The following is a 14,364-nucleotide window of genomic DNA, read 5'->3' as shown; positions in this document are numbered from 1 at the left end:
TATCAATTAGTTAGTTGGCAAACAGAGGAGTGTCCTCGCCTCCTCGACAGCCTCCTTCCACTAAGGAAGCACAAGAGTATCCTACATGAGTCCTTCGCGGAAGAGTTTTGAGATCCACCACACCCCCTTTGAATCAACTTTTGTTTACTCGTCGGAGAATAGCATGCACATATTTAAAAACAAAATGCATTTTATCTATAAAATACAACTAGTTAAACGTCTTTTTACTACTTTACACAATTAATTGGGGATTCCACCGCTGTAAACGTCATTTGCATGATGATGAGTGAGTGAAGGAGAGTTTCATTTCATACAAGCGCATTTGTTTCCACTTTCCTCTCCTCGACTACCTTTTACCTTTTTCAAAAGGAGGCGAGGAGAGGACAGAAGAGTTGAGCAAACCAATTGAGAATCTCCCAAGATTCCACTGTGCTGATTCCCTGGCCTTTTCTCGTTTGGGCAAAAGTATGTCCTCCCTCCTCTCTCCTCCGTGACCTGGAAATCGATGTGGTTGAGGAATGTGCCACTTTACACATTTATTGTGGGATCCACCCCAGTAAATGTCATTTGCCTGATGACCCGCAAGTGAAGTTGCTTCTCATTTCATACAAGCGCATTTTCGTCCACGTTCACTCTCAATTATCTTTGACCTTTTTCAAGAGGCAAGAGTGGACGGAGGAGACAGGACGCAGGAGTCGCGCAAATCTAATTGAGAAAAGGCCCCTCTTGTAAGGTTAAGACAAAAACAATCCAATGGCGATAGAGGACTTTAGTGCCCAAAAGTTTTAGCATGGGCAGCACCATTGAGGATATTCACCATTTTTAAGTAGTCAACTGGGTGGGACTTCCTATGGGTTAAGGAAGCATCACATAATTCAATCCAGGCCCTCAGCCAATTAATTATGCTAGTGAGCAAACATTTTATAACTAAATTTTATAACTAAATCACCAACCTTGGCTTTATACCTTTTCAAAGAACACTCTCCAGATGTCAGTATGCACCCTTTCACTTTGTTTAGTAACTAATAGTATAGTAGAAGGACAATGACTACTTCAAAATGGAGATGGCCTCAGGGCGGTGCCCATCCGCCACAATGGGACAGATATAAAGAAGAATTCTCTATTGTTCTCTTTGGAAAATCCTCAGGTAATATTGGCTTTGTTCCAGACCATCAAAACTGTGATTTTCAGCACTTTTTCCCCCATGACTGATCAAAACTCATTTTCTCATTACTCTCTTTTGTCCCTCTGCAGCAGACATATGGTGAGCAATATGTTAGGAACATCAAATAGCAATACAATTACAGTATCGAATCGCAATACATTAGCCTATCATATCAGCACCTTAGTATCGTAATAACACGATATCGTGAGGTCCCTGACAATTCCCAGCCCTAGTAAATTGTGATGCAAGGTGATATGTAAATCAATCAATCAGTCTGGACTCGCCTTTAAAGTCGACTGCTATGTCCAATGCGCCCATTGTATGTAGAGCAAAGTCTTTGAATCAGCATGTCAGATTTGATAGAGTAAAGCAAATAAACGACTGCCACCTAGTGGTCAAACAGGGATTATCATTTGACACGTACACCAGCTCTTGTGGAAGAGGAAAAAGTACAGGCGTATGCATGGGTCTGACAATATTATACAGGATTGCTACAGGGCCCAATAGTAGAGAGCCACTCCTTGCTGAGATAATGCCACTGAAATAAAAACAAAAACATGTTTAACCAGATTTAATATTTTTTGAAACATTGGGTTTGGAAAAAAAGTACAAAAGTGATCTGTACGCCACAGTTTGAAACCAGTTTGGTCCAGAGCTGTAAAGTGAAAGTTGTGTTCCTTTAAAAACCGTATTCTACATATGTATTTATATAATTAAAACAGCCTTACACATACTCACTAAAACCAATACAAGTTACACATTTTAAATACATAGGCTGACCCCTGTAATACCTTTACATATGATAAAAAAAAGTACAAGTACATTACAGTACATGAGACCACAATGCCAACCTGTATATGGCACTAAGTCATGCAGTATTACAATCGTTCCACTACAGAGAAACAGCGAAGCACTACAGCTGTCACAGTGAGAAAGAGGGCAGCCGGGAGGTGTCTAATTAACAAGGTTTAAAAATCTCTCAAAGAGTTCATGGTTTTTGGACTTTAACGTTGAAAGATGTCTCTGCTGCTGGCCAGCAACGCTGTGGTCGGACACCATTTAGACATTTGCATACATAGTAAGTTGAGAAGGGTCTCCAATAAGGAGGAGAGTTCCTATTCCATAATTACGTCCAATTAGAAAAATATAACTAATATGTTACGAGAAAGTTGCTGTTGAAGAAAAAAATCCCCCAAACCTGGAATATACACTGAGTATGTGGTGAGAAAACACTACGAAAGACAATTGAATAAATAAAATTGCATGACATCTATAAAAATCAAGTTGGTTCTGTGATGTTGACAGAATCTTTTCCACCTTGCGCAAACCATGCTACTGGACACAGGCAGTGTTAACGAGGCGCTCTCCTCCCTCCATCCGCAGTCACATCCATTGACAGAAAAAAAAACTCTGGGTTAAAACATGTTGAAATTTCACCAGGTTTTCCAACGAAGAACATAACTGAAAAGGATCAAAATGATTGAGAAAACAGGAAGGAGAGAGGGAAAGGGAAAATGGCATCAGGCTTTCACAGTGTTAAAACAATGAAGCCACTCTGAGCTGTGGTTGGGTGGGCTTGTCGTTAGGGTAACAGCAGTGAACTCCCTGTTCTGTCAAACTTCTTGCCCTTTGAGAGTGCGGCCACTTGTTTTAGCAGCTCCCGATTTTTGGCCTGTAATAAAAGAAAAGTAGTGAATATGTAACCATTTGTTTAATGAAAGTGTTTACCGCACAAGCTAGGAGTGTTTGATTACATCCTACTGTGACTCTTTCTTAGGAAAGTTGTTTGAATCACATGTGCTTGAGGGGCTACAGGTCAACATATTGGGTTGGAACTTGTCTCAATGGCTGCGTTTATACAGGCAGCCTAATTCTGATCTTTTCCCACCATTTGGTCTTTTGACCAATCAGGTCAACCCATTTGCCAATAATTGGGCAAAAGATCAAAATTGGGCCAACCGTGTAGCCAATGGCCCACAAGATGTCCGTTTTTCTTCTTCTTGTATATAGATTTTTTTAGGTATGTTTGGTAATTTCTAGTCTCTACCTGTTGCTGTTCCATGGCCTCTTTGTGTGCCTTCTCCATGTTGTTCATCTTTACCCTCATGTTGGATTCCTGGTACTGGAAGTCTGCCTTGAGCTCCGTGAGCTGGAAGTAGAAAACAAAGAGGAAGACAATATAATGAATACAACATGACCAAAAGTCACATTTGACATAGCAAAACAGATAGTTTGTCAGTGGTAGTGTGTGTGTGTGGGTGTATACACACATATACAGTACCACTTAAACCACTTTAGACACCTATTCATTCCAGGGGTACATTGTAGAAGAATAGTGAAGTCATCAAAACGATGAAATAACACATATGGAATCATGTAGTAACCAAAAAAAAAAGTGTTAAACGAATCTATTTTAGATTCTTCTAAGTAGCCACCCTTTGCCTTGATGACAGCTTTGCATACGCTAGGCATTCTCTCAACCAGCTTCAACAGGAATGCTTTTCCAACAGTCTTGAAGGAGTTCCCACATATGCGGAGCACTTTTTGGCTGCTTTTCCTTCACTTTGTGGCCCAACTCATCCCAAACCATCTCAACTGGGTTGAGGTCGGGTGATTGTGGAGGCCAGGTCATCAGATGCAGCACTCCATCACTCTCCTTCTTGATCAAATAGCCCTTACACAGCCCGGAGGTGTGTTTTGGGTCATTGTCCTGTTGAAAAATAAATGATAGTGGGACTAAGCGCAAACCAGCTGGGATGGCGTATCACTGCAGAATGCTGTGGTAGCCATGCTGGTTAAGTGTGCCTTGAATTCTAAATAAAGTCACAGACAGGGTCACCAGCAAAGCACCCCCAAACCATAAAACCTCCTCCATGCTTCACGGTGGGAACCACCCATGCGGAGATAATCCGTTCACCTACTCTGCGTCACAAAGACACGACGGTTGGAACCAAAAATCTCAAATTTTGACTCATCAGACCAAAGGACAGATTTCCACCGGTCTAATGTCCATTGCTCGTGTTTCTTGACCCAAGCAAGTCTCTTCTTATTGGTGTCCTTTAGTAGTGGTTTCTTTGCAGCAATTCGACCATGAAGGCCTGATTCACGCAGTCTCCTCAGCGTGAATGTTGATGTGGCTGTTACTTGAACTCTGAAGCACTTATTTGGGCTGCAATTTCTGAGGTGCAGTTAATTCTAATGAACTTCTCCTCTGCAGTAGAGGTAACTCTGGGTCTTCCTTTCCTGTGGCGGTCCTCATGAGAGCCAGTTTCATCATAGCGCTTGATTGTTTTTGCTACTGCACTTGAAGAAACTTAAAGTTTTTGAAATTTTCTGGATTGACTGACCTTCATATCTTAAAGTAATGATGGACTGTCGTTTCTCTTTGCTTATTTGAGCTGTTCTTGCCATAATATGGACTTGGTCTTTTACCAAATAGGGCTATCTTCTGTATACCACCCCTACTTTGTCAAAACACAACTGATTGGCTCAAACGCATTAAGAAGGAAAGAAATTCCACAAATTAACAAGGCACACCTGTTAATTTAAATGCATTCCAGGTGACTACCTCATGAAGCTGGTTGAGAGAATGCCAAGAGTGTGCAAAGCTGTCAAAGGCAAAGGGCGGCTACTTTGAAACTCAAATATAAAAAAGGTTTTTTATTTGTTTAACACTTTTTTGGTTACTACATGATTCCATGTGTCATTTCATAGTTTTGATGTATTCACTATTATTCTACAATGTAGAAAATAGTCAAAACAAAGACTGGTAATATACATACACACACTACCGTTCAAATGTTTGGGGTCACTTAGAAATGTCCTTGTTTTCCATGAAAACCTACATGAAATGAGTTTGAATAGGAAATATAGCAAAATGCATAGGAAATGTAGTCATTGACAAGGTTAGAAATAATGATTTTTAATTGAAATAAACTTTGCTTTTGTCAAAGAATCCTCCATTTGCAGCAATTACAACCTTGCAGACCTTTGGCATTCTAGTTGTCAATTTGTTGAGGTAATCTGAAGCACCTCCCACAAGTTGGATTGGCTTGATGGGCACTTCTTACGTACCATATGGTGAAGCTGCTCCCACAACAGCTCAATAGGGTTGAGATCAGGTGACTGTGCAGGCCACTCCATTATACACAGAATACCAGCTGACTGCTTCTACCCTAAATAGTTATTGCATAGTTTGGAGCTGTGCTTTGGGTCATTGTCCTGTTGTAGGAGGAAATTGGCTCCAATCAAGCGCTGTCCACAGGGTATGGCATGGCATTGCAAAATGGAGTGATAGCCTTCCTTCTTCAAGATCCCTTTTACCCTATACAAATCTCCCACTTTACCACCACCAAAGCACCCCCAGACCATCACATTGCCTTCACCATGCTTGACAGATGGCATCAAGCACTCCTCCAGCATATTTTCATTTGGTCTGCGTCTCACAAATGTTCTTCTTCTTTGTTATCCGAACACCTCAATCTTCGATTCGTCTGTCCATAACACCTTTTTCCAATCTTCCTCTGTCCAGTGTCTGTGTTATTTTGTCCATCTCTCCCGAGTGGCGCAGTGGTCTAAGGCTGTGCCACTAGAGATCCTGGTTCGAATCCAGGCTCTGTCGTAGCCGGCCGCGACCGGGAGACCCATGGGGCGGCGCACAATTGGCTCAGCGTCGTCCAGGGTAGGGGAGGGAATGGCCGACAGGTAGCTCAGTTGGTAGAGCATGGCGTTTGCAACGCCAGGGTTGTGGGTTCGATTCCCACAGGGGGCCAGTATGAAAAATAAAAAAATAATGTATGCACTCTAACTGTAAGTCGCTCTGGATAAGAGCGTCTGCTAAATGACTAAAATGTAAACATGTTCTTTTTATTGGCCAGTCTGAGATATGGCTTTTTCTTTGCAACTCTGCCTAGAAGGTCAGCATCCCGGAGTCGCCTCTTCACTGTTGACGTTGAGACTGGTGTTTTGCAGGTACTATTTAATGAAGCTGCCAGTTGAGGACCTGTGAGGAGTCTGTTTCTCAAACTAGACACTGTGTATTTGTCCTCTTGCTCAGTTGTGCACCGGGGCCTCCCACTCCTCTTTCTATTCTGGTTAGAGCCAGTTTGCACTGTTCTGTGAAGGGAGTAGTACACAGCGTTGTACGAGATCTTCAGTTTCTTGGCAATTTCTCACATGGAATAGCCTTCATTTCTCAGAACATGAATAGACTGATGCGTTTCAGAAGAAAGTTATTTGTTTCTGGCCATTTTGATCCTGTAATCGAACCCACAATTGCTGATGCTCCAGGTACTCAACTAGTCTCAAGAAGGCCAGTTTTATTGCTTCTTTAAAATCAGCAGAACAGTTTTCAGCTGTGCTAACATTATTGCAAAAGGGTTTTACATTTACGTCATTTAGCAGACGCTCTTATCCAGAGCGTTTTCTAATGATCAATTAGCCTTTCAAAATGATAAACTTGGATTAACAAACAACGTGTTGTGGTCCTCTGTAGCTCAGCTGGTAGAGCACGGCGCTTGTAACGCCAAGGTAGTGGGTTCGATCCCCGGGACCACCCATACACAAAAAAAAAAAATGTATGCACGCATGACTAAGTCGCTTTGGATAAAAGCGTCTGCTAAATGGCATATTATATTATTATTATTATTATTATTATAACGTGCCATTGGAACACAGGACTGATGGTTGCTGATAAATGGGCCTCTGTACGCCTACGTAGATATTCCATTAAAAATCAGCCGTTTCCAGCTACAATAGCCATTTACAACATTAACAATGTCTACACTGTATTTCTGATCAATTTGATGTTATTGTAATGGACAAATTTTTTTATTTTCTTCCGAAAACAAGGACATTTCTAAGTGACCCCAAACTTTTGAATGGTAGTGAGTATGCATGTATGTAACTATGTGTTGTTGTTGTTTTTAATCACACAGCTTTGCTTAATCTTGGCCAGGTCGCAGTTGTAAATGAGAACTTGTTCAACTGGCTTACCTGGTTAAATAAAGGTGAAAAAATGATATACACTGCTCAAAAAAATAAAAGGGAACACTAAAATAACACATCCTAGATCTGAATGAATGAAATAATCTTATTAAATACTTTTTTCTTTACATAGTTGAATGTGCTGACAACAAAATCACACAAAAATTATCAATGGAAATCAAATTTATCAACCCATGGAGGTCTGGATTTGGAGTCACCCTCAAAATTAAAGTGGAAAACCACACTACAGGCTGATCCAACTTTGATGTAATGTCCTTAAAACAAATCAAAATGAGGCTCAGTAGTGTGTGTGGCCTCCACGTGCCTGTATGACCTCCATACAATGCCTGGGCATGCTCCTGATGAGGTGACGGATGGTCTCCTGAGGGATCTCCTCCCAGACCTGGCCTAAAGCATCCGCCAACTCCTGGACAGTCTGTGGTGCTACGTGGCGTTGGTGGATGGAGCGAGACATGATGTCCCAGATGTGCTCAATTGGATTCAGGTCTGGGGAACGGGCGGGCCAGTTCATAGCATCAATGCCTTCCTCTTGCAGGAACTGCTGACACACTCCAGCCACATGAGGTCTAGCATTGTCTTGCATTAGGAGGAACCCAGGGCCAACCGCACCAGCATATGGTCTCACAAGGGGTCTGAGGATCTCATCTCGGTACCTAATGGCAGTCAGGCTACCTCTGGCGAGCACATGGAGGGCTGTGCGGCCCCCCAAAGAAATGACACCCCACACCATGACTGACCCACCGCCAAACCGGTCATGCTGGAGGATGTTGCAGGCAGCAGAACGTTCTCCACGGCGTCTCCAGACTCTGTCACGTGTGCTCAGTGTGAACCTGCTTTCATCTGTGAAGAGCACAGGACGCCAGTGGCGAATTTGCCAATCTTGGTGTTCTCTGGCAAATGCCAAACGTCCTGCACGGTGTTGGGCTGAAAGCACAACCCCCACTTGTGGACGTCGGGCCCTCATGGAATCTGTTTCTGACCGTTTGAGCAGACATGCACATTTGTGGCCTGCTGGAGGTCATTTTGCAGGGCTCTGGCAGTGCTCCTCCTTGCACAAAGGCGGAGGTAGCAGTCCTGCTGCTGGGTTGTTGCCCTCCTACGGCCTCCTCCACGTCTCCTGATGTACTGGCCTGTCTCCTGGTAGCGCCTCCATGCTCTGGACACTACGCTGACAGACACAGCAAACCTTCTTGCCACAGCTCGCATTGATGTGCCATCCTGGATGAGCTGCACAACCTGAGCCACGTGTGGGTTGTAGACTCCGTCTCATGCTACCACTAGAGTGAAAGCACCGCCAGCATTCAAAAGTGACCAAAACATCAGCCAGGAAGCATAGGAACTGAGAAGTGGTCTGTGGTCACCACCTGCAAAACCAGTCCTTTATTGGGGGTGTCTTGCTAATTGCCTATAATTTCCACCTGTTGTCTATTCCATTTGCACAACAGCATGTGAAATGTATTGTCAATCAGTGTTGCTTCCTAAGTGGACAGTTTGATTTCACAGACGTGTGATTGACTTGGAGTTACATTGTGTTGTTTAAGTGTTCCCTTTATTTTTTTGAGCAGTGTATAATAATAATAATAATAATAATAAATATATAATATATATATATATATATATATATATATATATATATATATATATATATATATATAATGATAGTTAGGCGTGTACCTTTCGGTCCTTCTCCAGTATTGTCTGATCCCTCTGCTGAAGCATTCTCTTTAATGACATCACTTCCTCTTTCAGCTGGCTGATCAGAATGAAGTTGTCCGTTCCTCCAGAATCCATAGATTGGGTGATGGAACTACTGCATGGAGAGAGTAGGGAAGAAAAAAGTTAGGGTGGCAGAAAAAGGAAAGTACCTGGATGCAGATATTTTTCACACTGACCAACTTTGTACCATTACCTGCTCCAACACCACCTTGTTGGCAACCATCACAGAGATGTGTGTTAGAACCAAGAAGGCCAAAACAAAGTGTCAGTAGGAACATACTGGATGTTCGGCCATGTTTACTTCAAAAGTTAGAACCAGTTTGTAACTCCTTACATGTGATTGAAACTCCTCTCGTACCTGTCCCCGTTGGATGGCTTCATCTCCAGTTTTGGTTTCTTCTTTGGGGTCTCCTTCTGGATCAAAGACGATTTATGGCTGAGGGGAGAACCAACACACAACTTTAGCCACCGAGGCTTCATCAGACACGGAACGTGTCCCAGAGTACACCATAGTTCAAATACGTTGCATAACTACACAAATGGGCTTGTCATAAGTCAAACAACACTGGGGAATGTGATTCAGAAAGAGGGAGGTGGTAAGTCACCTCTGCTTCCACATTCCCTGCTCCTGCTCTGGACTTAGGCTCCCACTGAGTCTATAACACACAGACAAGAAAACACACACAAACACCAAGTTATGTCAGATTTAATCTTTCTAAGATGTTCCTTCCGATATGACACATGCATCATTACTCAGACCACTACATCCTTCCAAAAAGTGCCTGATCAGCACAATACATATACAGAGACCTGCATTACAGAGGATGTAATGGCCTAATATGTAGAGGAGAGGGCTGTGGCGCCAGGGCCTACTTGTGTGAGCTGCTGTGTCTGTGCTGCTGGTGGTGATGGTGCTGTCTGGAGTGGTGGTCCTTCTCGTTGAGCGAGGAGTTGGAGTGGGAGGAGCTGAAGCCTTTCCTCTGCTCCTTGGTCTTCTGCAGCACACGGCGGTAAGACAGAGTGCACAGCCAGCACAGCAGTTTCCCATCCACCTGACATAACACACACAGGACAGTGGAGGATGGTGAATACGCAACCTCAAGAGTGTTGGAAAACATGTGTGTCAGGGTATCAATGCAGCAGGTGTCTGTGCCTACCTTTCTCCTGCCCTCCTCCTTGCGGTCAAATGCGCACTGTTGTTTGCACTGCTCGCAGGTCTGTGGAGGGCCATACTTCTTCTCTGAGTTGGTGCAACGCTGACACTTTGTCCCGATGAAAGCAGCAATGATGTTACAGTATTGGCAGGGTTTGGGCTGCGTGGGAAACAACAGAAGACTGTTTCAACCTGCTTTTGCAGACAATTTGGCAAACATAACCAGAACTGATTCAATCAATACATACTGTACAATTATAACAGATGATTCAAGTCAAACGTACCGTCCCAAACTGCTTTACATTCTGGGCACACTTCTTGCAAATGGTGTTTGTTTTGCTGGAATAAAGAATGGGAAAGACAAATCACATCATGTCCTGGAACCAATGTTTTCACTATATTACATGGTGATGCCTTAAGAACGGAATTAGAATACCATGTACATGCACAGTAAAGGTGCTGGAGCAGAACTCACCTCTCCTGCTGAAACTCTGATCTGCAGTATGTACACTTGACGATGGGATGAGCGATGCGACACTCCTGTTGACACAAGAAACAAAGCATTAGTGATTCATCTGTTGTAGAGTTTATTCAGCTCTTTCAAGGACAATTTTTAAAAAAAACGTGTAAAAAACAAAAAATGTAGGCAATAACACTAAGAATTAACTAAACCCTAAATCATGAGTTGTCCTAACTGTCAAAACCCCTTTGTATGCCTTTATTTAGTGTTGTGCATTTGTTTACAATTACTCATTATTATTTGTCATGAATGGGAAGTGTGCTTCCAATGCAGCTTTTATTTAGACATTCTGGGCAGAATGCTTGAAAACATGTGTGGTGGTGTGCTTAAGGCAATATTTTTTTTTTTTCTCCCACCTTTATTTAACCAGGTAAACCAGTTGAGAACAAGTTCTCATTTACAACTGCGACCTGGCCAAGATAAAGCAAAGCAGTACGATAAAAAACAACAACACAAAGTTACATATGGGATAAACAAAACAAAGTCAAAAATAAAACAGAAATATATATATACAGTGTGCGCAAATGTAGCAAGTTATGGAGGTAAGGCAATAAATAGGCCATAGTGCAAAATAATTACAATTTAGTATTAACACTGGAATGATAGATGTGCAAATAGAGCTACTGGGGTGCAAATGAGCAAAATAAATAACAATATGGGGATGAGGTAGTTGGGTGGGCTAATTCCAGATGGGCTGTGTACAGGTGCAGTGATCGTTAAGGTGCTCTGACAACTTATGCTTAAAGTTAGTGAGGGAGATAAGAGTCTCCAGCTTCAGAGATTTGTGCAGTTCGTTCCAGTCATTGGCAGCAGAGAACTGGAAGGAATGGTGGCCAAAGGAGGTGTTGGCTTTGGGGATGACCAGTGAGATATACCTGCTGGAGCGCATACTACGGGTGGGTGTTGCTATGGTGACCAATGAGCTAAGATAAGGCGGGGATTTGCCTAGCAGTGATTTATAGATGACCTGGAGCCAGTGGGTTTTGCGACGAATATGTAGTGAGGACCAGCCAACAAGAGCGTACAGGTCACAGTGGTGGGTAGTTTATGGGGCTTTGGAGACAAAACGGATGGCACTGTGATAGACTACATCCAATTTGCTGAGTAGAGTGTTGGAGGCTATTTTGTAAATGACATCGCCGAAGTCAAGGATCGGTAGGATAGGCCGTTTAACGAGGGCATGTTTGGCAGCATGAGTGAAGGAGGCTTTGTTGCGAAATAGGAAGCCGATTCTAGATTTAACTTTGGATTGGAGATGCTTAATGTGAGTCTGGAAGGATAGTTTACAGTCTAACCAGACACCTAGATATTTGTAGTTGTCCACATACTCTAGGTCAGACCCGCCGAGAGTAGTGATTCTAGTCGGGTGGGCGGGTGCCAGCAGCGTTTGATTGAAGAGCATGCATTTAGTTTTACTAGTGTTTAAGAGCAGTTGGAGGCTACGGAAGGAGTGTTGTATGGCATTGAAGCTCGTTTTGAGGTTTGTTAACACAGTGTCCAATGAAGGGCCAGATGTATACAAAATGGTGTCGTCTGCGTAGAGGTGGATCTGAGAGTCACCAGCAGCAAGAGCGACCTCATTGATATACACAGAGAAAAGAGTCGGCCCAAGAATTGAACCCTGTGGCACCCCCATAGAGACTGCCATAGGTCCAGACAACAGGCCCTCCGATTTGACACATTGAACTCTATCTGAGAAGTAGTTGGTGAACCAGGCGAGGCAGTCATTTGAGAAACCAAGGCTATTTAGTCTGCCAATAAGAATGCGGTGGTTGACAGAGTCGAAAGCCTTGGCCAGGTCGATGAAGACGGCTGCACGGTACTGTCTATTATCGATCGCGGTTATAATATCGTTTAGGACCTTGAGCGTGGCTGAGGTGCACCCATGACCAGCTCGGAAACCGGATTGCATAGCGGAGAAGGTACTGTGGGATTCGAAATGGTCGGTGATCTGTTTGTTAACTTGGCTTTCAAAAACTTTCGAAAGGCAGGGCAGGATGGATATAGGTCTGTAACAGTTTGGATCTAGAGTGTCACCCCCTTTGAAGAGGGGGATGACCACGGCAGCTTTCCAATCTCTGGGGATCTCAGACGTTACGAAAGGCTAGTAATAGGGGTTGCGACAATTTCGGCTGCTAATTTTAGAAAGAAAATGGGAATAAGTATTTACAACGCACCAGCATGAATAGCAAAATGTATTAAAATGTAATAATTTGCCACTGGAATTATAACTCGATTTTTGCCCATCCATTATGAATGTATGTGGAACATAGCCTACCCTACAGGCCGAGGTGGAAAACTACACAGACTGAGCCCCCTGGAATTCAATGTTGTAGATGCCGGTTGATAAAGACACTGAGGTTACATTGATGATAAAATAGACTTGTTTGTAAGGGGCATGACGTGTAAACTAATGACAAACTAACAGGTCATGGGCGATGAAATGTGAAAATAACTAGTTAACCAATGTTTATCTGACGTTATTTTGACTGTTACACCCAGCAGACACTTAGGTGAGAAAACAATTCGCGGATACATTGTATCGTCCCCATCCTGCGTGTGATATTATCTAGCTAAAAAGGTTGCCATTTGCAATGATGTAGCGGTTACATAATCTATCAAAGTTATCACTTACTATAAGGGCTGAATGTGGCCAGAGACCTTATAATTCCACATCTCGGTAGCAGTCTAAACACGTATACATCTGTAGTAGTACAGTAACGTTAGTTAACTAAACTATTCATATTGCCAGATTTTGGGCTAACTAACTAGCAGGTACCCACAACTAGCTAGCACCCACACACTTCCAGTCCAAACCTTGCACAGCTGCTGTCCCTGCGACAGTTCTTCGAACGGATACCGCTGGTTACACTTCGTACACGCGTACAGGGCCGTTGTTGCCATTCTCATCAAGATGAACAAAATGTCACAGATAAAAACAAATAGAGTGAAATAGCTAGTCACCTAGACAGTGTGCTGTCTAACTATTTCCTCGGTAGCTAGTTATCTAAGCATGTAGCTAGCTAGCTAATAATAGTTAGCTAGGCTAATGCTAAATAAACAGCTAAATATTCTCAAATATCTATCATCGCTCTCTGTTGGCTAGCTAACACAAGTTACTTGACATCGGTAGTCAAAAATACTGATAAAGGATCCGCAAAATATAAAAACAAGAGTAAAATGTAAAAATGTTTCCCGCTGTTCTTAACTAGCTAGTAGCTAGCAATTGTCCTAGCTTTTTTCCCTTTCTCTTTTTTGTATCCGCGGCGTCGTCATTCAGACCGGATGCGGCCAACTACAAAGAAAGAAAGATAAGCCAATCATGACACACCATCAGTGCCCGGGACTTTGCATTTTGAAACACATAAGCCAATCAGAGAACAAAACAAGACTGAGCGATTAAGTTCCACTACAGAGGAAGAGGCGAAACGAGAGGATTTAGGCCAAAAATCTGTCCGCATGAGACAAGCCATTTTTTTGTATGGAGGTCTATGAGAGAGTTTCGAATTACGTGAGGCTAATTTCCTAATGTTTAGACTGTTACAAATGTACTGATTTAAGTGGATGTACGTGGCATTCCGGCAACTTTGAGATTTCAGAGCACTCTCGTCTGAGTGTGCAGAATAACTGATGAATTTACGAACGGACAATCTGACAACCCCTCTGAATTTAAGAACGCCCAGAGCGTACTCTGGCACTACAGATTTACGAACACACCCATAATTGTGCCAGTTGTTCACACGCGTATCTGCCCTCTCATTGGCTAGAATGGTCCCACCCGATCTCGCCTGCCTTCATGAGAAC

The 14,364-nt window shown here is 42.9% G+C and overlaps 1 protein-coding gene across 2 annotated transcripts; it reads right to left on the bottom strand.

Annotated features, from left to right (window-relative positions):
* Nucleotides 1–1,721: 1,721 nt before the first annotated feature.
* On the bottom strand, nt 1,722–13,841 carry LOC121573664 (protein FAM76B). 2 transcript variants are annotated; one of them, XM_041885812.2, is made up of 10 exons: nt 13,378–13,841; nt 10,516–10,580; nt 10,325–10,379; nt 10,045–10,200; nt 9,761–9,939; nt 9,493–9,543; nt 9,222–9,323; nt 8,846–8,981; nt 3,213–3,314; nt 1,722–2,837 (listed from the first exon to the last, which is right to left on the bottom strand). In XM_041885812.2, the coding sequence occupies exons 1-10, from the start codon at nt 13,468–13,470 to the stop codon at nt 2,748–2,750; spliced, it is 1,029 nt and encodes a 342-aa protein (XP_041741746.1). In that variant the 5' UTR covers nt 13,471–13,841; the 3' UTR covers nt 1,722–2,747. The 2 variants fall into 2 exon arrangements, with proteins under 2 accessions (XP_041741746.1, XP_041741747.1); XM_041885813.1 differs by having other exon boundaries at nt 9,246–9,323; nt 13,378–13,839.
* Nucleotides 13,842–14,364: the final 523 nt, after the last annotated feature.

The sequence above is a fragment of the Coregonus clupeaformis genome, chromosome 9 (genome assembly GCF_020615455.1).
Source record: "Coregonus clupeaformis isolate EN_2021a chromosome 9, ASM2061545v1, whole genome shotgun sequence".
Classification (NCBI taxonomy): Eukaryota; Metazoa; Chordata; class Actinopteri; order Salmoniformes; family Salmonidae; genus Coregonus; species Coregonus clupeaformis.
Note: the sequence above shows the minus strand (reverse complement) of the source record. Positions and strands in the feature narration are given on the sequence as shown.